This window comes from Halichoerus grypus, chromosome 1, assembly GCF_964656455.1.
Source record: "Halichoerus grypus chromosome 1, mHalGry1.hap1.1, whole genome shotgun sequence".
NCBI classification, from domain to species: Eukaryota; Metazoa; Chordata; class Mammalia; order Carnivora; family Phocidae; genus Halichoerus; species Halichoerus grypus.
The window spans coordinates 13792678-13817570 of record NC_135712.1 but is presented as its reverse complement, the minus strand read 5'-3'; the positions used below and the strand labels follow the sequence as shown (position 1 = coordinate 13817570).

Genomic DNA, 24893 nt, shown 5'->3' with positions numbered 1-24893 from the left:
CAAACTATCCAACCTGACGCATGTCCTAATTAAGCTCGCCATTCCTGAATTCCAGAAAGTAACTTCTCCAAAAGGAAAAACTGCACCTTAATATTTCCTTCAGAGATTTCCATGTTCCCTCGAATCACGCATGGTTTGCTAGCAACCTTAACATAGGAACCAAGACCATATCTTGTGCTCCTGGAACCAGGCTCCCCGAGCCCCGGGACTCTTAGCTGTCGTGGCTGTGGGCTGAGCCCCCAAATGTTGGGGTGGGGGAGCTGGCTCCATGCGTCCCTAATAAAGTCCAGGCACTCTACATTGCTAGATGCTCGTTGCTTAGGAGGCCCGTAAATTCACTTTTCCTGACTTGGATGGGACTCAGAACTGCTGCATCACAGGTTGAGAAGACATGGATTACCACAGTTAAAATTCAGAGGTCGTCAGTGAGGGATAATTTTAGCCCTTCTCACTCTAATAAGCCGTTAACTAGTCCTGCTGTAAAGAATGGGCCGTTAACTTAGATCTCTAATGCCTTTGGCATGAAGACTCTAAGTTCCTAATGCTAACTAGCAATACTTATAAATCCATCCATTTGGTTTTAACCCCATTTCCTCGAAGAGAGAGAAGGACATTTGGGTGTTCTTACTCAAAGCAAGCTGAAACCCCGCAACGACAGGCTCCCACAAATCTTTCTCTTTAAGGCAGTTTGAATGGTTTGCTACTATGGGTGGGATGCCCAGGACCAAGGCTGCAGGCAGATTCAATCCCCACATTAAGCATTAACTGTCGGGGGGGGGGGGGGGAGGAGAGAAAAAAAACAAAACCCACAGGATGAATTTTTTAAATCTACTCGAAAACACTAGATTGTTGGGGTGTCTGGGTGGCTCAGTCATCTGCCTTCGACTTGGGTCGTGATCTCAGGTCCTGGGATCGAGCCCAGCATCCAGCTGCCTGCTCAGCGAGGAGTCTGCTTGTCTCTCTCCCTCTGCCCCTACCTGGCCCTCCCCACCCCCAATCATGCACTCCCTCTGTCTCTCTCACATAAATAAATAAAATCTTTAAAAAAAAAAATAGATCGCTAAATTATTAGCTAAATGAAAATCAGCTATGAGGTTTTAATTTTATAATTACAATGCAATGTTAAAGTTCAATTGATATTTATAGATTGAAATGATAATTCCTAATCAGAGATTTCAAGATGAGATAATTATTCTAACATTCAAAAAATTTTTCTAAAATGTCACAGTGGATCTTGCCCCGGACTTTTCTTCCGAAAATGTTTTTAATGCTCCATGAATTGCTTAAGAGGAGTAACATTGTAATGATCAGACTGCAAATACTTTTCCTCCCACAACATTAACCACAGCAGAGTTAAGGGCTAAGGATGCGCCGTTCATAACGCTGTTATTAGCACTATTCTGAAGTCATTAAGTGGGTGAACTTGCTCAAGCACTGAGAAGCCCAAAACCCCTGAAATTATTATCCAATTTTTTTTCTTGGGTTGCGGTCTTAATCTGTTTATTATCCAATTTTTAAAACCTTCTATCCTAGGAGCGCCTGGGTGGCTCAGTCGGCTAAGCTTCCAACTCCTGATTTCCGCCCTGGTCATGATCTCAGGGTTGTGAGACTGAGTGCTGGACGTGGAGCCTGCTGAAGATTCTTGCTCCCTCTCCCGCTGCCCCTTGCCTCCCCACTCTCTAAAACAAAACAAAACAACAACAAGAAGAAGAAAAACCTTTCTATCCTAAAAAGGATACCTTATTAATTTATTCCAGCTAAAATAATAACCGAAATAACCTGATGCCTCAGATTATTCATTATTAATCTGACAGCTCGTTTCCAAATATCTAGGAAACATAAGCTCCTTTCCCAAGTGAAGAAATTTAAATATGTGCTAATAATATTTGTGTCTTTTGAATGCAGGGTTTTTCAACCTCAGCACTACTGACTATGGACCAGATAATTCTTTCTTCTGGGGGACTGTCCTAGGCATCAAAGGGTGTCAGCAACATCCCTGGTGTCCAGATGCCGGCTATCTCCTTATATCTAGATAGATACCAGTATAACCTCCCCAATGTGACAACCAAAAATATCTCCAGACATTGCCAAAGGTCCCCTGGCGAGCAAAACTGCCCTCAGTTAAGAACCTCTGTCCTAACATAACACAATAAGAAATATCACCCAGCAGAAATTTAATGCCCAAAAGCTGATACCCAAAGACAGCTCACTTTCAAATCACTTTGCAAATATTTCCTTCATGTAGCTTTGGTAAATAAATAACTGAACCATACACACTTTGTTTTTGAAGTAAACTGACTATTGCTCTTTTTTTTAATGTGAAATCAACAGGAGCCAAGAATATTCAAGAAAGAAAAGACAGTCTCTTCAATAAATGGTGCTGGGAAAATTGGATATTCACATGTTAAAGAATGAAACTTGACCCCTCTCTCATACCACTCTCAAAAATTAACTTGAAATGCATTAAGGACTTAAATGTAAGACCGAAACCATGACACTCCTAGAAGAAAACATAGGAAGAAAGCTCCTTGACATGGGTCTTGGTAATGATTTTCTGGAAATCAGGTCTAAAAGCACAAGCAACAAAATCAAAAATAAAGTGGATCTCCATATCAAACTTAAAAGCTTCTGCATAGCAAAAGAAACCAACAACAAAGTGAAAAGGCAACCTACAAAACAGGAAAAAGTATCTGCAAACCATCTATCCAATAAGGGGTGAATATCCAAAACATATAAAGAACTCCTACAACTTAAGGCGCCTGGGTGGCTCAGTCGTTAAGCATCTGCCTTCGGCTCAGGTCATGCTCTCAGGGTCCTGGGATAGACAGCCCCGTGTCGGGCTCTCCGCTCAGTGGGGAATCTGCCTCTCCCTCTCACTCTCCCTCTGGGCTCTCTCTATCTCTCTCAAATAAATAAATGTCTAAAAAAAAAAAAAGAACTCCTACAACTCAACAGCAAAACACCAAATAACCCAATTAAAAAATGGGCAAAAGATCTGAATAGACATTTCTCCAAAGAAAATACACGAATGGCCAACAGGCACATGGAAAGATGCTCAGCATCAGTCATCATCAGGGAAATGTAAATCAAAACCGCAGTGAGATGTCACCTCAACAACAGCCATCATCGAAAAGACAAGAGAGAACAAATGCTGGGCAGGATGTGGGGACACTGGAATCTTCACACATTACTGGTGGAAAGGTGAACTGGTGCAGCCACTGTGAAAACAATGCGGCAATGCCTCAGAAAACTAAACATGGAATGACCATACGACCCAGTAATTCCACTCCTAGGTGCTTACCAGAAAAACATTTTAAGTATTCAAACAAATATTTGTACACTGATATTCACAGCAGTAACTATTCACAAGAGCCAAAAGGTGGAACCAATCCAAAAGTCCATCGATTGATGAATGAATAAATAAAATGTGATGTATCCATACAGTGAAATACTACTGAGCAGTAAAAAGGAATTCAGACACACGCCACGACACGATGACCCTTGAAAACATGACACTAAGCGAAAGAACACAAAAGGCCACATATTATGTAATTCCATTTACATGTAATATCCAGAACAGGCAAATCTATAGAGACAGATCAATTCGTGGTTACCAGAGGCGAGGGGGAAGCATGGGGAAGGGAAGGGAATAAAAATGGGTACAGGGTTTCTTTTGGGGATGATGAAAATGTTCTAGAACTTATTATGGTGAGGGCTGCACAACTCTGTAGGTATACCAAAATCCACCAAATTGCACACTTTAAGGAGCTAAATTGTATGGTATGTAAATTCTATATGAATAAAGCTGTTATAAAAACAAAAGCAACCTAGGGGCTCCTGGCTGGCTCAGTTGGTAGAGCATGTGACTCTTGATCTGAGCGTTATAAATTCAAGCCCCACATCAGGTATAGAGATTAAAAATGAAACTTAAAAAAAAAAAATAGCAAGCTATAGACATGCTTACAGAACACAATCTTACGATCCTGGTGGTGACGGAAGCTGGGGGTGTGGGGGGGTGAGTTGAGATAAAGGACAGATCAGAGCACCAATATTCTCACTTTAGGGGAGGTTAAAAGTCAGTCTTCGGTTGACGAAGCTAAATTAGAGATCTATATAAGTAACAAAGCCTTGAAGAATAATCAATATAAGAACTATAAATAAAACCATCAAAAATCTGGAGAAAGAAGGAAGGAGGTAAGAAGCAATAAATCAACTAAATGGTCCTGCATCCTAGCAGGAAGTGGATAAATAAAAATGGTTAAGTACATTATTTAGAGATACAAAGACAACCACGAGAAGAACAAAAAAAACAAAAAGGAACAAAAGTGATCCTTTCTGGAGAGTACAGGAGTGGGCGGGAGCAGAAAGGGATGGGAACAAAATGCTTTTTCATGTTAGCTTGCCTGTTCCAGGAGTTTGTTAATGTTATCCGGAATTATTTACACATTGTTTTTAGAAAGAAATCAAACTTGGCATTCCTGGAGTTTAAGAATATGGATGAAAGAAGAATATACTTGATGGCAGGGGAAAATAGTAGAACTGGATCATCACTGCTGAGTAAAAATTGTGGTTTAAGTATATTTCGGCAAAACTGACTCGAGTTTTATAGCCAGAGATTGCATCCCGATTAAGGCAAATGTGGAAATGTATGTTAGATCCTTAAGAGAACAAGAAACACGTACAAAGCCCCAGCCCTCTGAACGGCAGAGGGTAAGAATCATCCTACGGTCAGAGTCTCACCACGGCAAGAATATTCAAAAAGACCTAACAACGGTGGGATCTAAAGGACATTTCAGATGAAAGAAAGAGCAATATGGCATTCTCTCCCCACACACGCACAATGGACCTCTGTTTAAACACACATTAAACACGAAAGGGTGAAGGTCAACACACTGCTCACCTCCAGAACGCAGCAGAATTTGCCACCGGGAAAGTACTACCCATGGTTATTTCAAACATCATCAGAGTAACAACTTGGACACCTGGGACTTGATTCTGGACAGCTAAAGTAGGGCGCTTCTGAGGGTGTCAGATGATAAATCTGATCATGACACCAGGTAAGAGGCATGACGGAGCATCCTCGGTACCCAGGGAGCTCAGGGCCTCGCCGGCATGGAAAGGGGCCCCCACGCCCCGCAGGTATCAGAACCCAGGTGGCCTACAGCCTGCTAAGTGTGTTCACTTTCCAAGGACATCCTTGTGTCATGGGAGGAGATGGAGATGCACATTTTGCAAAAAAAAAAAAAAAAAAAAAGGTAAAAACTAACACATTACCTCAGTTGGGTCAGGCTCCTTTTAAGTCCAAAAACCCCAAAATCCACATAAGAAGTTCACGGCAAGAATAAACCCACAGTTCAGAGTCTCTAAAACACTGCCCCAAACTGGCTGATGAGTTCCAGAGGCTCCCAGACCTTCCTGCTGGAAATCCTCACTTGCCCACAATTCAGCCAGTGCTCCCCACCCAGCCCAGGTGACAAGGTGGGGTCAAAAGAGATCTTAGCCCCAGGATCTGAAGACGCCTTGAGATGGTCAGGCTTTGACCTGGAATCCTAAAGACACGGGAGGCCTCCAATATGGCTGGGGGAAAGGGGAGGCAAGACAGGCCCCCCCGCCCCAGGCCCCTCAGACTCAACCTGCAGACATCAGGCCCATCACCACCCCCTTTCTGAAGAGCAAAAGGTAGACAACGCCATGGACTCCACATCCACGGTCCCAACAATTCCACAGGGCAAATTCCCAGACCCATTCTCGGGGCCCTAACCTCCCCCTCCCCCAGGGCTGACCTGGTGGCCTTCCAGGGCCATTATCACCTCTGCAGAGGACAGAGGAATCCAGGAACAGGAACCAGAATTGATCTCTGTTTACAAGGTTAGCAGCTCCCGGCCAAGGAGGAGGGAGGGAGGGTGGGGGGAGGGGGGTTCTGTTGGTCTTTAATAAAATCACGTTCTGAGAGGGCAAATACTGAGGTTAAATAATACTAGGTGGCTTTTTTGTTAAAATCCTCCTCCTTTGTAAATTCAAAGTGGCTCTGGGCAGAAAAACTTGCAATGCCTTTCATATCATACTGTGGTTTTGCTAGAGGGCTGCAAGATTCGAGGACCCCCATCTCCCCAACTGCACCCAAGTCTCCCTTTAGGGAAAGAAACTTTGTGACAGCACCAAAACTCAAAGGGCCTTGGCCCATTCTGTAACTGACGATGCCCTCAGCTGAAAGAACCTTCCTCCCCGCGCCATCACTCTGTTCCACGTCCGACTCCTGTATCACGGCAGTATGCTGCACTCCCCCCCCCCCATTTCTGCTACCATTTCAATGAACTGAGACCCCACCTGCAGGGGAATGCGAGCCTCTGAGCTCAGCCTCAGCCCACTAGGGAGGCACCTCTTCACCGAGCAAAAGAGCTCCAAGGTCTTCTAGAAGACTCTCACACAAGCACAGGAGGAATCTTTCCGTAACCACAGTCTAGACCTTTATGAATTTCTTAACGAGGTCCCTGGAGATCCCAGGAACAGTGAAAGTCTTATGCCGGAGGGGGTGGGAAGGAAGGGACTGGAGGTGGGGAAGGGGCTGGAAGGAGAAAACCCACCTATAAATATCCCGTAACTTTTACACTGGAGCATTGTTTTATTTTCAAAACACTCTGTTCCTGGCTGAGTACTGCTTTATCTTTCAGTGCCTCCTTTATTTAATCTTTTTAAAAAAAATTTTTTTTTTCAATAAGTGATTTGGCCTACCATGATGAGAACTTTTCTTCTGAAACACAAGAGTGATTAAGTTTGGGATTGTAAAAAAACTGAAAAATTTTGCTGGGGCCTGTTCTTTCTGTTCCTATACTGAGAAAAATACAAACAAAAAAACAGACACACTCAGAAACATACACTCTACCCATCTGCTTAATTTAGAAAGGAAAGTGTGTAGGTATCTAGGCGCGCATGTCAGGTAGACACAAACATGCACACAACACGGCCCCCGTGGAACGGTGTTTTCAATACAAGAGTCCAATGGCTGGAGACAGTGAAAATAAGGATCTTTCTCTACCTGCGGTGTTCAGGAATCTGGACATTGCCCATAGGAACCAAATTCTCTTTCTGCCTTCCCACCTTCACCCCTCCTGCACGCTCAGGCAGCAGAACACCCTGACATCCCTGACTTCTAGTTGAGGTTTCAATGCGATCCCTATATTCTCACCTGCCTTCCTCATGTTTCCCAAAAGCCCAGTCTCACAAAATGTTTCTCCTGCAGACCGCAAGCTCCGTGTGGAGAGGAAAGAACCAACTGTTAACCAGCATGCCCAGTGGGCCCACGGCAAAGCTCTGGGGAAGGGATTTCTGGCCAGGCACTGCGGAAAGCCTGCGGGGGGGGGGGGGGGGGAGGGGGTCACAAACTGCAGGAATTTTGGTGAATTTGGGGGTGGGGAGGAGACTGGACCAGGGCTGCCTTTCCTTTCATGTTTGGGGTGGGCAGAGAGGAGAGGGAAGCTGGGAGGGAGAACTTGCAGAGGGAAAGGAGAGGAAGTCTTTGTCCCAGCTCTTCAGATGAGCATTAGAGAGGAGTTAAATTGTCAGCTAATGAGATTTCCGAACCACGTGCTCCCTTTTAAGTCTAGGCCCCCAACTGATTTGATCCCCGATGGCAGCAGGGGACAGCATCCCTCGGGGGCCAGAGAATTCCCAGAACAAGTGCAAGAAGGCTCAGAATCATCACTAGGCAAACATTAAATAGGTTATCTCGTATGTTAATTGATATCTAGCAATAAGACTACTGGCTCTTTCTGTTTGCGGGAGTCACCTCCTTGGGGTGAACTGAGGCAGGCCCGGGGAGCAGAATGGCATCGGGAGCATTCCCTGGGGGTTCCTGCGCCCACTGGACAGCTGCAAGTCCCTCACCTGGTTTCTGTCTGTCTGTATGCTCTCCTAGGCCGGTTAAGACCCTGGAAGTCCACGTTCAAAGGACGGGTTCCTGGACCTAACTCAGTAATTTGCCCCCAGCAGCAAAGGGTGTTGAAACTGGAAACATTTTTTCCAATACTATCTTACTTTGTAGCCAAGCCTGAGATTGTCTCTTTTCAACTCTCTCATTTGGGGTTGTAGAGGAGTTTTTCTTGCTTTTGTTTCTCTTGTATGAAACTGCGGGGCTGGTGGGGCAGAGAAAAAACAAGTCAAAACACATTGATGGCATTTTGAAGATACTCGTTGAAATCAATTCTCCCCTCTACCTTCCCTGGTTAAGTCCACAGCCTCCACCTTGGGTTTATTTCTCCTCTATTCAAAGATAATTACTTAGCAACTTTTGTGTTTACCAAACGCAAAGACAACCCACAAAAGAGCATATTCTAGAAACCAAAGATTTACTAAACTTCTGCCACAAGACCCGGCTCAAATTTCACTTCTACCAGGAAGTGTTCCCTCCCTGCCTCCAGGTATCTCTTTGTTCAAACCTCCCTCCATTCCGACGCTAATCACTTTGCTCGGAGGCCATTGGTTCACTTGGTTCACGGGCAACCGGGCCCCACCTGGACAAGTGTTCTTCCTCCAAGCCCAGGCCTGGGCCTCAGCATTGCCCTCAGGAAGAAGGAGGAAAGCAGAAACAACCGAAACCTAATGGAAATTCAAACACATAAAAAGGACCTGAAAGCGATTAGATAACTATAATTAAACCTAAGGCCAAGTAAAACAAGCCCTGTTTGAGGCTGAAAACAGTCCTTCAAGCTTTCTAAAATAAAACAGAAGCCAGGGAAGAACAGCAGAAAGGGGAAAGACAGCGGTCTATCCCCTAGAATAGATTAACTAACTGGGAAACAACAGTCCAGTGTTTCATTTGTGGCAGTGTGCTAAACTGATGATTTTTTTTTTTTTTAAAGATTTTATTTATTTGACAGAGAGAGAGATAGCGAGAGCAGGAACACAAGCAGGGGGAGTGGGAGAGGGAGAAGCAGGCTTCCCGCCGAGCAGGGAGCCCGATGTGGGACTCGATCCCGGGACCCCGGGATCATGACCTGAGCCGAAGGCAGACGCTTAACGACTGAGCCACCCAGGCGCCCTAAACTGATGATTTTTATTGTCGTTCAAACCCCCACCACCCCCAGCCTCCAACAAATGGTAATACACATTATCCCCACTTTACTGACTCGGAAACTGAGACGCAGGGAGACGAAGTAGCTCGGCCTGGATCCCTCGGTTTGTGAGTGATACTGAGCAGATCCTGGAACCCGAGTGTGTCTGACCTCAGCGCCCAGGCTCTCAACCTCTTCTCCAGCTCAAAGTGCACCAAGTCAGCACGCACGGGTAAGCCGATCGCTACCGCCCGGACTCAAGGATGCCCCACAGCTGCTCCGCGGGGCCGCGTGGGTACCAGAAAAGCGGGCATGGATTGGCCAGCGTCCCCAAGGGCTCGCGCGCGTCCTTCAAGACTTGCCAGCACGCAGGAAAAGGCAGACTTGGAATCAACCTGGGCTGATCCGGAGGCAAGAACAGAGGATGCTACTGGGAGGGAGGTGAGCTTGGCTCGGTCAGTGCCCCGACGGCCGTCAATCTGAGAGAGAGCCCCTGGCCGGGACAAGGCGCCTCTGGGTGCACGGGGCCTAGGGGGGCGCCGTGCGCGGCGGGGACTGGGCGCGAAGGCGCCGGCTAGTCTTTTCCCTGCAGCATCTCTCCAGGAGGCCGGGGGAGGGGGCGTCACCTGACAGCACGCACCAACTTCTCCCAGCTCGGAGGGGGCGCGCGGCAGCAGCCTCGGCCGGGGGAGCGCAGCGCGAGGCTCTCGCCCAATGGCGAGGTCTGTAAACAAAAGCGGGCCCCACGCGGGTCCCCCACCGGGCGGTGAGCCGCGCGGCGCAGCAGCATCCGAGCGGCAGAGCCCGCGAGAGGGCGAGGCGGGGTCGGGATCTGGCTCCGGGACTCCACGCACAGCCCCCGGGACCCCGCACCCGGACCAGTCATTGTCTGCGCGCGCGCAGAATGCCGCTTTAAATGCCTCCTCCCAGGTCAGCCGCGGGTCCCCGGCCCTGTGTGCCGGCCCCCAGGCTCTCCGCCCCGTTGTGTCCGGCCCCGAGCGCGCCGCGGATCGCCAAGGTGAGCGCCGGCAACGTCGCCGAAAACCCAGGCCTGGAGGTGCCCAAGTCAGGGACGGAGACACACACACAGACACACACGCGCACGCACACGCACGCCCTCCCCGAAGTTGATAAAAATCAGCCGATAAATACAAAGTGCGGCCGCCGCCGCAGGTCAGCGCCGACCTCCTGCTGCCGAGAAGACCGAATGCCAACGCCTGTACACTGTCACTTTCATTCGGCACCCGGCACCTGGGCGCCGCTGGCTCGTCTCCCTCCCGACAGCTCCCTCGCGCGAGGGATGTCTCCTCTAGCCTCCCCTCGCTAGCTCCTCACCTTCCAAGTGTGTGAACACGAAAACAATACGAGTAAAGCCCAATCGGGGGGAGCTAGGACCCGCCGGGAGCCCCAGTGTGCGGGAGACCGGGGTCAGGACGTGCCCGCCACTGGCAGAGCGGCTCAGGGCATCCTCACCACGGTCCCTCGGGGCGGCTTCGGACAGCCGGCCCGCGCCCTCCAGGCCCGCGGTACTCACCCGCGACGCTCGTCCCGGATCTCCGCGACGGGGCCGGGGACAATGCGGAGACGCCGGGCTCCTGGGGCTGCGGGCGCCGAGGCGTTCGCGGCGCTGCAGAGCTGCGCGCCCGACGGCGGCGGCGCTGCTCGGCCCGGCCGCGCTCCGGCCCGCTCGCCGTCTGCCAATGAGAGCTGTCAGGGCGCCTCTGCCAGCGGCCTCGGGGGCGGGGCCACGGGAGCCCGTGGGAAACCGAGCTCCGATTGGGCCGCCTGACAATCGCTCCGCCTCCAGGCGGCCAATCAGAGGCGGCGGATACAGGAGCGGGGCGTTCAGAGTTGGGCTGGAGAGTGACAACAGGAGCACGCTGGGTACCCGCGCTGCATCCCCCGCCGGTGGCGCCCGGCTGGAAGGATGCGGGCGCCGCGCGCTCCGGAGCTGCCACCCCGCAAGGCGCCGGCGGCGCAGCCTGGGGAGAGCAGGGAAAGGCAGCGGAGGCGCGGCGGGCTGGGGAACGGCGAGGGAGCCCCTAACAAAGCAGCTTTGGGAGGGCCGAGCGGCCCCCGCCTCCTCCGTCTATAGGTCGGCGAAGCTGCCTGTCACTCTGCATAGGTGGAGGTGGCCAATGACGTACAGAGAAGGAGCTCGAGTTGGCGCGCGCGCGCGGCTCAGCATCAGTGGGATTGGTCGGAGGTAAAGGATTTTCCTGCCACCTAAGGCCGAGAGGAAAGGGGAACGGAACGGGGGAGGGGAAGAACCAAAAAAAAAAAAAAAAAAAACGTACCTGCGACACGTGGTCTGGCTCGGGAGGCGTGTGCCTGGCTCTAGAGGGAGACAGGAACTTTTTTACGAGAGGCAGGAAAACCCTAACGTAATCCCTCCCTGTGGATGCCGGGGGATGTTAGCGCCAACCGGGCTCCAGGTGGGGCACGGTGGCCTTAACCGAATCCTGGGGAGTCGTGGACTCCCCGAGGTGACTCACCTTGCCCAGCGAGTGCACTTAAAATCACAGCGTGGGGCTTGGGCCTTACATTCACCTACCGGGCAGAGTACGGACTTGGGCAAGGTTCACATGGACCTCCCGGTCCCGTCTGTAAAATCCGATGCTTCTTGCCCTTTACCTTTCGCGAGCTTGTGAGGGACATCGAAGCCGGGACGTGGACGGTAGGGACTAACGAAGCTTTCCCCACCCTGGGCCGGTGCTCCCTCCGCACTTGAAGAGCCTTGGACTTCACCATTAAGAACAAAGGCTGGGGTGAATATCCCTTAACAACCTGAGGGGTGGGAAGGCCTGGGCTCGCGGGGTGATCTGGTTGAAAACTAAAGGAACCGCAAAAGGCTTTGCCTGTGTCCTAGAGGGTAAACCTGAACGGGAAAACTAAAAATCATCCTTGACTTCTCCCTCCTCCTTCTCCCCTCTGTTCTCGCCTGCTTCCCAAATCCATGCCCTCCTCCGGATTTCTCTCGCCCCGACCACATCAAAGGCCTCCTGTGTCTCTCTACCCCCAAGCCCTCCTGAAATCTGTTCTCCCCTCTGCGGAATCATCCTTCCAAGCAGAAAATCTCATTTTTGCTCCCTCACCTTTGGGCTCTTCCCTTTTTGCCCAGAATACCACCCCGCCCCCCCCCCCGCCCCTCTACTTTCCCCTCACTTAACTAACTCCTGCCCCTTCTTCAGAACCCAGTTTTGCAGGCAGTACATTCATGCAGTAGACATTTGCTGAATTCCAACTGTGCAGCAGTGAGATAGCCACTGGAAACCTCCTGTATCCAGTCAAAGTTAAAGACCCACATCCCCAATCCCCAGTGCTCCCACTCCCCCCTGTATTATGTGGGCTGTTGCCAGTTAAGTACCTCCTCTGGTCCTCTGCCACCACACAGCGCTCCATTCCATCCAGAATCGCATCTGTCTTGTTCTCTGCTGTTTCCCAGTGCCTAGCACAGTACTCGCCATATTTGGGGCACTCAAAAATATTTAATCAATAAATATAGAGGAGCTGGGGCGCCTGGGTGGCTCAGTCGTTAAGCGTCTGCCTTCAGCTCAGGTAATGATCCCAGGGTCCTGGGATCGAGCCCCGCATCGGGCTCCCTGCTCTGCAGGAAGCCTGCTTCTCCCTCTTCTACTCCCCCTGCTTGTGTTCCCTCTCTCGCTGTGTCTCTCTCTGTCAAATAAATAAATAAAATCTTTAAAAATATATATAGAGAGAGAGAGAGGAGCTATAAGTAGAGGTAAGAGCTTTGAAGATTTGAAGTGCTTCTAAGGCATCCGTTTTGAGAAGAATCGTTAGGACAGTAGATCAAGAGTGGTATGTCCACCAGGTGCCATGATGGGTGTTGCAGGGAGCTTTCTGAGTGAAGTTTGTGAGATTTTCCAAAAGACACCCTTTCAAAAAACTACCTTCGTCACAGCCAATACCTTGCCCAAGCTTCTCAATGGAGAATCATTCCTTGGCGAAGCTTTCATCCCAGGAGAAAGAGCAATTTCTTCAGTGATTACAAGTCACCATATTGGAAGAATATATACATATATTCTCGTTATATATATATATAATATATTTATAGATATATATTTTTAGATATATATTTTTAAATATATTTATATATAAATATATATAATATATATTAAAGTATTCATTTATATATATATATATAAATGGTTTTTCCCAAAGTATGTTCAGAAGTGCATTTGGCTGTCCTCTGGAGCCAGGCTGCCTACTCTCAACTCATAGTCCATTTTCTAGCTATGACCTGGGCAAGTTACTTCACACCTCTGTGCCTCAGTTTCCCCATCTTTATAATTGAGATGACAATAGTGCCCACTATATAGGGTAGGTATGAGGATGAATGAGTTAATATTAGTCATGAGCTTAGAAGAGTGCCTGGCATATAGTAACATTAAATAATGTTTATTAAATAACATCTCCCGGGGTGCCTGGGTGGCTCAGTGGGTTAAGCATCCCACTCCTGATTTCAGCTTAGGTCATGATCTCAGAGTCGTGACATCCAACCCTGAGTCCGGCTCCACACTCAGCAAGGAGTCTGCTTGAGCTTCTGTCCTTCTCCCTCTGCCCCTCCCCCTGCTCATAAAAAATAAAAAACAAATAAACAAACATCTTCCCCTGGAGACATGTGGGTGGAACCTGCTGAGGCCTCCTTGTCAGTGGCAGGTAGCTAAAGGCTCTCCTGGAAGGGAACAGATGGAACTCTCTTCTCTGCCTTGCTCAGGGCTGCCGCCATCTTGGCCCTGTTGTTAAGGAGGTGCCATTGTTGCAAGGTGAACTTCAGCTGAATCCTGAGTGGCCATCTGATAGCCTTCGGCATAGTTCCTGCTGCTCTGAAGAAATCTGAAAAGCAGTTAAGAGCACTCACGAGTTAGACCGGCTGGTTTGGATCCAAGCTCCACCACTTTCCAGCTCTGAAGCCTTGAGCAGTATACTTAATCTTCTGTAAGCCTCACTTTCTCATTCTGTAAAATAGGAATAACGGCCTAACCCATAAGGATGTTGAGAGGGTTAAAAAGAGGTCACGCACAGCACGTGGTATGCACTCGTAAAAGTTAGCTCTTGGGTTTAGCGAAGTTAACTAAAGACTCTCAGTCACAGTGGCCTGATCTTTAAGATGGAATAATGAGGGGCTCCTGGCTGGCTCGGTCGGTAGAGTGCAAATCTGGATCTCAGGGTCATGAATTCAAGCCCCACGTTGGGCATAGAGATTACCTGAAAGGAAGGGAGGGAGGGAGGGAGGAAGGGAGAAAAAAATTAAAAAGGGAATAATGACATTTCATTAAGTGGTTGAAAACCCTGAAAGGCTTAGCCCTGTCCATAAAGGGGAGGTGGATATAGAGGAAACCACCATTTGGGCTCTTCCCATCATTCACTCCCAGAGCCCCACCTACATCAACATGTCAGGACTCTCACCTCTCAGAATCGGCTCAGGGGCGACCATGGGAGCCCTTCCCACCTTCCCGGTGCTACCACGGGGGTGAACAGAATTAAGCGCATCCGGCCTTTGGCTACCTTTTCCTGACCACAAAAGCTACTGCAGGTTTTTGTGCTGTTTCTTGTTCGCTTCACACAGTATCTGGTTGCTTCACCCTGTGGCAAAGAGAAGGGGGCATTCTGATTAAAACACAGACAAATGCCATCTGGCAGAGTGTTATGGCATCTCATCTCCTGAGGGCACTGTTGACATCTGAAGAAAACATAGCGTTGGCATGACGGGAGAAAATGGAGTGGTCGAAGGCAGAATTAAGGGTTTAGGACAAGAGAACGGGCAGAAATCACGTTTCCGGTACATGACCTCAACTCCAGCCACCAGTCAACATTTTCTTCCCCACTGTTGACTGAAAGCCTCACAAAATACAAAGGTTAGTCACAAGTGGCCCTCCCTAGTAAGGCTACACCACCGAGACGAGCCCACGTCCTTACTCCCAGCAGCCTTGTGTCACCTCTGCTCCTGACCTGGCCTTCCATTTGAACAGGGCTCTCTAGGGGCACCGCTGGGGTCTGTTCGGGTCACTGCTGCACCCCTCGTGTCTGGAACAGAGCCTGGCCCACAGAAAGCACTCAGTCAATGTTCACGGAATGAATGAAGGTTAGCCTCTTGAATTCTCTGCTACGAGGAGCTCAGTATGTTCTTTTTTGTCATTTAGTTGTGGATGCCCTCTTTAGGAAAGAATGGGAGGCAGCCCATAAGAACACCTATGTCTAGCCGGGCTTCCCTCATGGAAAAGAGGGTAGCACTAGGATAGTGTTCTCTCCAACTAAATTTAAGCCCCTTGAGGGTGTGCTTTACTCTCCTGGAGCTTGAATGCTTGTGTTCAATAAAAATTTGCTACAAATCACTGACTGTTCTCATTTACTTGAAATGCACTAGGAGAGAGATGAGAATTTGGTTTGCCAAAGCAACTGTTGATAAATTTGTCCATCTCTTGCCAAGACCCCTTTAGCCCATTAATCCCCCCACCCCCGGAGTTAGAGGGATTAGCAGATAGTCAGGGCTAAAATCTAAAATGGAAAAGTTTGGGGTGCCTGGGCGGCTCAGTCAGTTAAGCATCCGACGCTTGATTTCAGCTCAGGTCATGATCTCAGGGTCCTGGGATCAAGCTCCAGGTGGGCTCTATGCTCAGCGGGGAGTCGGCTTGAGATTCTCTCTCTCAAATAAAATCTTTTATTTTTTTTTAAGATTTTTTTTATCTTATTTATTTGACAGAGAGAGACTCACAGGGAAAGAGGGAACACAAGCAGGGGGAGGGGGAGAAGAATAATAAATAAAATCTTTTAAAAAATAAAATGGAGGGGTGCCTGGGTGGCTCAGTCGTTAAGTGGCTCAGTCGTTAAGTGTCCCAGGGTCCTGGGATCGAGCCCCACGTCGGGCAGGGAGCCTGCTTCTCCCTCTCCCCCTCCCCCTGCTTGTGTTCCCTCTCTCGCTGTGTATCTCTGTTAAATGAATAAATAAAAATCTTAAAAAAATAATAAAAATAAAATGGAAAAATTCTATTTAGTCCAATCTTACTGGCCTTTTTTTTTTTTTTTTTTTTTACCTTTCTGAGATTTTCTCTAACCAACCAGTCAAGTCACTAATGAATTCCAAGTTTCTGATAATAGGTTCAGAGAGAGTAAAACCTCTGCCTTCTGGATCTGGTAAGCCATTGCTGGGTGGTTCTCTTCGGAGGTACACTCCTCTAGAACTTTGCAGTGTATCCTGACACACAGACAGCAGACCCCTTCAAAACCTGGCCTGAGTGTTTCCAGGAGCCCCCCCTTCCGACTACAACACCCCCACAGCCATCCAGACGGCACAGACTTAGTAGACAGGACTCTAACTCTAGCCACTGCTGCCACGGGATTTACAAGTGCCATAAAAGTGACACAAACTGGTTTAATTTATAAATATCTGGAATGACAAGTATAATGGATGATGAACACATTATTTCATTGAAAGTGATAAGGCTTTTGAAATTAGGAAGTAGGAAGGAGGGAGGGAGGAAACGAAAAGAAAAGAAGGAAGGAAAACAAAAAGAGGCACAAATCAATACCCCAGAATTTCCATCAGGACCCTTAGCCCTATCTGGCTTCTGAGCTGACTCTACCCAGAACAAGCCTAAGGGACACAGGACCTGTATGGTTCCAGAGGTTCCTGCTCTCAGAAGGGCTCCACACTTGGTTAAATGCCCTGCTCCTGCTATCTTGAAAATCCTAATTTTTTTCATCCTAATTTTTGAACAAGGAGCCCTGCATTTTCATTTTACTTTGGGCCCCACAATTACATAGCCTGTCCTTCCCAAACCCCTTCCCCTATAGGGGGTCTCATCCTTGGTCCTCCTTGACCCCCAGTTTGGACCTTTCAGAGAGCAGGCATCCAGGACAACTGTATTAAGAGTTCAACATAAATGTAAAGTGTCATCTGTTGTTTCTATGCCAGAATGCATGGGTCAAGCCCAGGTGTTACGTAGAGAGTTGCCCTTGAGAGCGCGGAGATCCGGTGCGGCAACAAACATCCAGCTGACAAGGGGACACATCTGGATCTTCTGACCGAAGACTTCCAAGAAGATAAGCAAAGGAGCCATGAAGACCCCCAAGGGAGGATTCACCCTCCCATCTTATAGAGCTTCATCTTATGAGTCAACCTGACTGGGCCACAGAGTGCCCAGACATTTGGGCAAACCTTATTCTGAATGTGTCCATGAGGGTGTTTTGCATGAGATTAATATTTGAATCAGTAGATTGAGTAAAGCAGATTGCTCTGTTTCATGTGGGTGGGCCTCATCCAATCAGTTGAAAGCCTGACTAGAACCATACGGATGACCCTCCTATAAGGAGGCTTTCCTCTTGCCTGACTGTATAAGCTAGGACATTGGTCTTTTCGTGCCTTCAGACTCAAATGGAAACTTCAGGTCTCCCTGGGCCTGAGCCTGCTGGCCTTCAGACGGAAACTTACACCGTCAGTTCTCCCGGGCCTCCAGCTTGCAGATGACAGAGCGTGTGATGTTAGTCTCTGTAATCACATGAACTAATTCCTATAATAAACCTCCTCCCCATACACCTTTCTCCCTCTTTTTCTCTCTCTGTATATGTAAAGATCTCCTATTGATTTGTTTCTCCTAGAGAACCTTGACTAACACATATCCCAATAGTGTTCCCTACAACCGTTCAACCTTCAGGGTTTGCCTACACCGGGCACCTCAAAGCCGAGTCTACAAACCAGCAGCAGCGTTCTCGGCCGGTGTCAGAAATGCACGGTCCCACGCCCCATCGCAGACACACCGAATCTGGATCTACATCTTAATAAAATCCCCAGGTAACTCATCCTCCCATCAAACTTGGGAAACACATCAGCCCTCTTTGAAAATGAGAGCCACCTGAGAGGAACGACAATATTTAAAAAAAAAAACCCTCCTGGGGCACCTGGGTGGCTCAGTCTGTGAAGCGTCCCACTTTTGATTTTGGCTCAGGTCCTGATCTCAGGGTCATGAGATGGAGCCCCACGTCGGGCTTTGCTCTCAGCGTGGAGTCTGCTTCTCCCTCTGCCCCTCCCCCTGCTCCTGCTCACTCTCTCCCTCTCTCTCTCTCTCTCAAATAAATAAATAAATAAATAAAATCTTAAAAAAAAAGATTTCCTAGTAAAAGAATTAGTTGAACCAGGGCTTTCTTACCTGAGGACAGGTGGGAGCAGGGTGAAAGAGGGTCCAGAAAAGGCTTGGGGAGCCAGGACATTTTCCCAGCCCTGACGAGCCTTCTTCAACCGCGGAGAGAAGACCGGGGAGGCCTCAACATGCGGACTCCTATGTGCGACCAGCGCCGAGAAAGCCCAGGTAAGGAGGCAGGGCCGGACAAGGCCGGCCGCATCACAGTCAGGGAACTTAGGACTCCCTCCTCTGTGTAATGTGCTTGGTTGCATTTTATTTTCTGTGTTTTCCCTGAAACGGCAGTTTGTGGAGAAACTCTCCCACTTGGCTGCGAACAGGCTCCGAGCAACAGCAACACTCTGCAGAATTGGCAAGGACGGCGCCGTGGAATATTTCAGAAACTTCAAGGCAAAGGGACAAACAAACAACCACAAAAAAAAAAATTATCCCTCAAAACGTGTTTTAAGGGAAAAGAGCTGGAAATCAAAAACAACGACTGGGAAGGTATCCACGGTCTCCGAAAGAAAACCAACTTGAGGGGCGCCTGGGTGGCTTAGTCATTAGGCGTCTGCCTTTGGCTGAGGTCATGATCCCAGGGTCCTGGGATCGAGCCCTGCATCGGGCTCCCTGCTCAGTAGGAAGCCTGCTTCTCCTTCTCCCACTCCCCCGGCCTCTGTTCTCTCTCTCTCTGTCAAATAAATAAAATCTTAAAAAAAAAAAAAAAAAAAAAGACCAACCAATTTGATTTGATTTTTTTCTGCCTCCGCCCACCCTCGCCCGATTATTAATTCATCGACCCCGGGAAAGAACAAAAGCTCTTCTGCACACCATAGCTACGCATGCTAGGGGGGCTCCGAGACTCTCTACCAGGTCTTAGCCTCGTGGACCCCCCCCCCCTTTTGATTAAAGTAGAGCTGACGCACACGCTGTGTTCATTTCAGGTGCGCGAGGCAGGGACCCCACCGGTCTGTGCTCTTTGCTGTGTTGGCGGTGAGCGTGGCTCCCGCCTGCCACCATACGGGGCTCTGCCACGGCCGAGGACCACGTCCATCCCTGGGTCGTGCCCCTGCCCCGCTCCCTTGGCTCCCACACCCAGGGAGGCCAGGGCCAGTCAGGGCTGCCTCTTTCCCACTCCCCCCGGCACGTGACCCGAACATGCCAGAGCCCGCTCGCTCCACCTGCCTCCCACCATCCCTTGATTCTCGATTCTACGATTCTACGCAAGTGGCAAGAGCCGTTCCTCTCCCCCCCCGAACCGCCCCCCCCCGCGCCCCACGTCGGACGGAAGGGTATGGAAGAGGTTGGAACGTAGCCATGCTGCCTCAGCAAAACAATCGCTAGGCTTAAAAGCCTCTGCTCTTCACAGGAAGCACGCTGGTGCACGGGAACCACAGAAATCAGCCTGTCTTCTGGGAAGAAGGGGGCAGCCCAATTTCTCTCTATCCGCACGGAGATTCCGCCCCTCCACACACAGACACACACGCACACACACGCACTTTTCTACAGAAGCGGTAGTGAAAGGCAGAGAGGACAGTGATTAAAAGCAAGGACTCTGCCCCAAGTCAGATCTCGCCTCTGTTCCTTCCCAGCTGTGTGACTTGGAGGAAGCTTAGGTAACGTCTCTGTGCTTCATTGCCCTTGTATTAGCTCAGGTTGCTCTAACAGGATACTACACGCTGGGTGGCTTCAACATTTATGTTAATTTAGAATAAAGAAATTAATTTTCTTTTTTTTTTAAGATTTTATTTATTTATTTGACAGAGAGAGAGCACACCAGCAGGGGGAGCGGCAGAGGGAGAGAGAGAGAGAGAGAGAGAGAGAGAGAGAGAGAGAGAGAAGCAGGCTCTCCACTGAGCAGGGAGCTGGATGCGGAACTCGATCCCAAGACCCTGGGATCATGATCTGAGCCGAAGGCAGACGCTTAACGTCTGAGCCACTCAGGTGCCCCAAGAAATTAATTTTCTTACTGTACTGGAGACTAGAATTTCAAGATCAAGGTGCCATCAGGGAACTCTCTTCCTGGCTTGCAGATGGTTGTCTTCTTGCTGTGACCTCAGCGGGCCCTTCCTCTGTGCGCATGCTGAGAGAGAACTCGGGTGACTCTTCCTTTTCTCATAAGGACACTAGCCCTATTGGATTGCCCCCCACCCTTATGACCTCATTTAACCCAAATTACCTCCTAAATGCCTTATCTCCAAATACAGGTGCATTGGGGGCTGAGAGCTTCAACCTATGAATTGGGGGAGGGCGGCCCAATTCAGTCCATCACAGCCCTCATTGGTAAAATGAGGCTCATAATATTGTCCATCTCGTGGGGCGTTATGAGGATGGGGTGACTCCATACAGTAAAGAACTTAGACCAGCACTCGGCCGACGTTAGAGACACCTACAGATCCCTGACTCACCTACAGAAAGCCAGACTCATTTTTGACAAGCTTGCTACACATCTCTCCCCAGATACCCAAAAAGCTCATGAAATTAACATGTCCATAATCTCATTGCATCTGCTCCACCACCTTCCCCAAACAACCACCAACAAATTCCAATAACTTCTTTTTTTTTAATTAAGATTTTATTTTTAGATAATCTGTCTACCCAACGTGGGGCTCGAACTCACAACCCCAAGATCAAGAGTTGCATGCTCTACCGACTGAGCCAGCCAGGCACCTCCACCCAATAACCTCTTTTGATTCCCAGGTCACTTTCTGGCCTTCCCACCTAGAGAGACAGTGCTCAGGCTAGAAAAATGGGAGGCAGCTTGGACTACCCCCCCCACCCCGGCTTTACTCCTCATCAAATAAATGTCCAAGCTGCAATTGTGGGTAGATCCAACCTTGGAAATGACTCGGCTCCTGCCCTTGCCCCAGCTCACACCCCCACCTTCTGATGATGGCAACAGCTTTCTCACTGGTCCCTCCACCTCTGGTTTCCACCCTTCTGTCACTCACTCTTTGGAAAAATCTCTCCACTAAATATAAGATAAAGAACATTGATTTCATCTGGCACTGAAGACCCGTCCTGCCTTTCTGATTTCCCCCAATGCTCCCATACTTCTCCTGTTCCCCATCTACACAAGATGACCCAGGGTTCCCCCTGCCAGGCTTTTCTCTCCTTGACCCTCTGCCTCCAACACCTTCTTGTGTCCCAGTTCTCTGTGTCCGGCATGATCCTGCTCCCCATTCAAAGTCAGGGACCCTCTTCTTCCTCATGGCTACTCATCACCTGCGATGTGTGAGGCTTTACATTATGCGGTCTCTGATTCGACTTTTCATTTCATATTCACATCAACTTTCCAAAACATGTTCTATAACCTCCGTGCAAAAGATAAAGAGATGGAGTAACTCGCCCCAGGTCAGAGAGCTAATGAGTGATTCTCCCAGAGGGAGGCCTCTGATGATTTCCCTAGCCCTTGCTGCCCCACCTCCCAAACAGAATCTGTCACTCCGTTTTTCAGAGTTGACACACGCAGCCCGTGCCTATGACACTTATCACATGGTATTTGAGGCAGAAGACCAATCAGTTTTGGAGGTGTTTGCAGGAATCTCTGTTGGAAGGTCTCGTTTCTTTTCTGGACCCAGCGTCCTCCCTTCCCAGAGGGTCTGTTGGCCCCCACTTCGTGTGTCCAGGGCCGTGGTCTTTTCCACTTTTTTTGGAAGGTAAGGAATGGGCACTGATTAGGGACATGCCGCTTCAGAGGTGCACAGTGAGGAGAGAGGCAAGCAGGGAAAGCAGGAATGGAAATGGAAATGGGGGGGTGCAGGGCTGGAAGGGAAGTGCTGAGCATGTGGCAGGATCAGGCTGGAACCCCAGAGTTTTTGGTTTTTTAAGATTATTTGTTTGAGATAGAGAGAGAGTGAGAACGAGCTGGGGAAGGGAAAGAAGAAGCAGACTCCCCGCTGAGCAGGGAGCCTGACGCGGGACTTGATCCCAGGACCCTGGAATCATGACCTGAGCCAAAGGCAGATGCTTGACCGATGAGCCACCCAGGCGCCCCGAACCTCAGAGTTTTGGCACGGGCTGCTGTGAGGGCAGAACAGTGTGTCTGTTCTGTGTTGGAAGAAGTATAACAGTCTGGCTTTTTAAGGACTGTATTAATCCGTTGGGGCCGCCATTACAAAGGATGACAGACTGGGGGGCTTAAACAACAGAAATGTGTTCCCTCGCTGTTCTGGAGGCTGGAGGTTCAACATCAAGGTGTCATCTGGGCTGGTTTCTTGGCTCATAGATGGCTGCTCCCTCCAGGCATCCTCACATGGTCTTTCCTCTCTGCACAAGGGTCCCTGGTGTCTCCGTCTCTGTCCCAATCTCCTCTTCTCATAAGGGACAGCAGTCCTATCGGATCCAGACTCAAGAGAAGGACCCCATTTTAACATAACTAACCCTCTAAGGCCCCATCTGCAAATGCAGTCCCATTCTAAGGTACCTAACGGACTCCAACATAGGAATCGGAGGGGCGGCCCCCATAGGCCCCTAGCAAGTCCCACCACCCCACACACCATGCTGAGCATTAGGGGTCAGCACAGATACCCTTTTCCCATCGTGTTTGGGTCCGTTTTCCCGGTTGAGTAACCGTTTGTGGAATTCAATGGGATTCTTTGGTTAGTTAGCAAAGGGTCACTGAAAAAGTGTCCTCTGTCCTCAGAAGCATTTCTTCTCTCCTTTTCGAAAAGGAGAGGGAAAAATGCATTGTTGCGATTTCTAAGTGCTTCTTTTAAAGCCTGGGAGTGAAGGAGAATCGCAGTCATGGGGCTCTGGGGGCAGAGAGCGAGGGGCCGGGCGGAGGGCGCAGGCGCACTGTGGCCAGGGCCCGAGGGGGAGCCGGCCGGGCTCGGGACAGGGGCCCTTTCTCACGGCGGTCCGCACACGCCGTATTATCCCACGTCTGCACCCGGCCGCCCATAGGTGCCTCTCAATAGCTGCATTAATCCCTCCTCCAGGGATTTAAGTGAATTTTTTCCCCTCTAAAACAAGTGTTGCTTTTATCGTTTCAAAACTTGTGGTATGAAAGAAGCAACATTCCAGGGCCTTGGAGTCCCCGTTACTGCAGTTAGTTGCTCGGATTGGCCAAACCCTGACTTCCTAACATATCAACTGGTAACTGGAAGCCACTGGCCAGTGCGGCTACCCGGGCATCTTGCCCCATGTGTTTACCTAGGACTCCTGTATTACTTCTTTGGCCAAATGATGGAAATATAAAATGTGCACTATTTCCCTGCCATTTCCCACCCTAAAATAATTCCCAATTGGAAACAAAGAGCCTGGATATTATTGCAAGTCATCTTATTTTATTTTATTTTTTAATTTATTTACTTTTGAGAGAGAGAGAGAGCAGGAGCGGATAGGAGGGGCAGAGGGAGAAACAGATTCCCCATGGAGCAGGGACTCCCACGCGGGGCTTTAACTCAGGACCCTGAGATCATGACCTGTGCGAAGGCAGCCGCCCAACAAACTGACTTGCGGGGCACCCAACCCAGGCACCCTGCAAGTCATTTTAAATAGCCAGCTACAAAAGGACAAAATAGGGGCGCCTGGGTGGCTCAGTCGTTAAGCGTCTGCTTTCGGCTCAGGTCATGATCCCGGGGTCCTGAGATCGAGCCCCGCATCGGGCTCCCTGCTCTGCGGGAAGCCTGCTTCTCCCTCTCCCTCTGCCGCTCCCCCTGCTTGTGCTTTCTCTCACGCTCTCGCTCTCAAATAAATAAAATCTTAAAAAAAAAAAAAGACAAAATAATCCCTGCTTAAAAAAAAAAAAAGAAAAAAGTGTTTCGTGTAATAAACACTGGCTCTAATCCAAAGAAAAAATGTACAAAATAGGACCGACAGGTGCTTTGCTGAAGTGGGTCACATGGAAGGGAATATCCGAGCATAGAACAGTATGTTCATATTGATTATCTGATAAATACCACTTTAAGAAAGAGGTTATCTCCTAAGTGAACTTCGTTTTTTTCCTTGACTGACCTGCTACATTCGTTTCCTATTGCTACCGTAACAAATGATCTCAAATTTAGTGAAACCACACAAATTTCCTGTCTCATACTTCCGGAAGTCAGAAGTCTGAAATAGGAGTCTCACTGGGCTAAAATCAGGGTGTTGGCAGGGCTGCATTCCTCTCTGGAAGCTCGCAGGGAGCATTTGTCTTCTCTCCTTTTCTAGCTTCCGGAGGCTCTCCACTCTCCTTGGCCCGTGGAGCCCTTCCATCTTCAAAGCCAGCAGTGGCCAGTGGAGCCCTTCTCATGCTGCCCCCCCCAGGACACTGACTCTGCTCTACCTCCCTCTTCCACTTCCAAGGACTCTTGGGATTCTGTTGTGCCCACCGGATAATCCAGAATAATCTGCCCATGTCCGAGTCGGTTAATTAGCAACCTCAATTCCATCTGCAATCTTAATTCTTCCTTGTTGTATAATGTGAGGTAGTCACACAGTCTAGGGATTAGAACATGGGCATCTTTGGAGGCCATTATTCTACTATACCCACTTTATGGCAAGTAATGAAAATACAGTGTATTTCAGGAGTTGTGTGTGGTGTTTATTGTATCTATTTAGAATGATTAGATTTTCCCCCTATTACTTTTTGTTTAAGTATAGTTGACATATAATAATATATTAGTTACAGCTGTACAACATAGTGAGTTAACATTTATAAATATTACAAAATGCTCTTTCCTTATTACTCCTTTTTTAAATTTTTTAAGTAATCTCTGTACCC

The 24893-nt window shown here is 49.0% G+C and overlaps 2 protein-coding genes across 9 annotated transcripts in view; both read right to left on the bottom strand.

Annotated features, from left to right (window-relative positions):
- Positions 1-10760, bottom strand: part of TIAM1 (TIAM Rac1 associated GEF 1) — a 373738-nt gene extending 362978 nt beyond the window's left edge. For all 8 annotated transcript variants that reach the window (XM_078053766.1, XM_078054151.1, XM_078054194.1 and 5 more), the window contains exon 1: positions 10585-10760. The gene's annotated coding sequence lies outside the window, so the exon portion shown is untranslated. The remainder of the gene's footprint in view (positions 1-10584) is intronic.
- A 2688-nt stretch (positions 10761-13448) lies between these two features.
- The window catches only part of LOC118521862 (uncharacterized), a 62355-nt gene continuing 50910 nt past the window's right edge, over positions 13449-24893 (bottom strand). Inside the window, exons 3-4 of the mRNA XM_078053577.1 lie at positions 18218-18591; positions 13449-13907 (exon numbers count right to left, since the gene is read on the bottom strand). Coding sequence (XP_077909703.1) covers positions 13814-13907; positions 18218-18591 — 468 coding nt within the window. The 3' untranslated portion in view covers positions 13449-13813. The remainder of the gene's footprint in view (positions 13908-18217; positions 18592-24893) is intronic.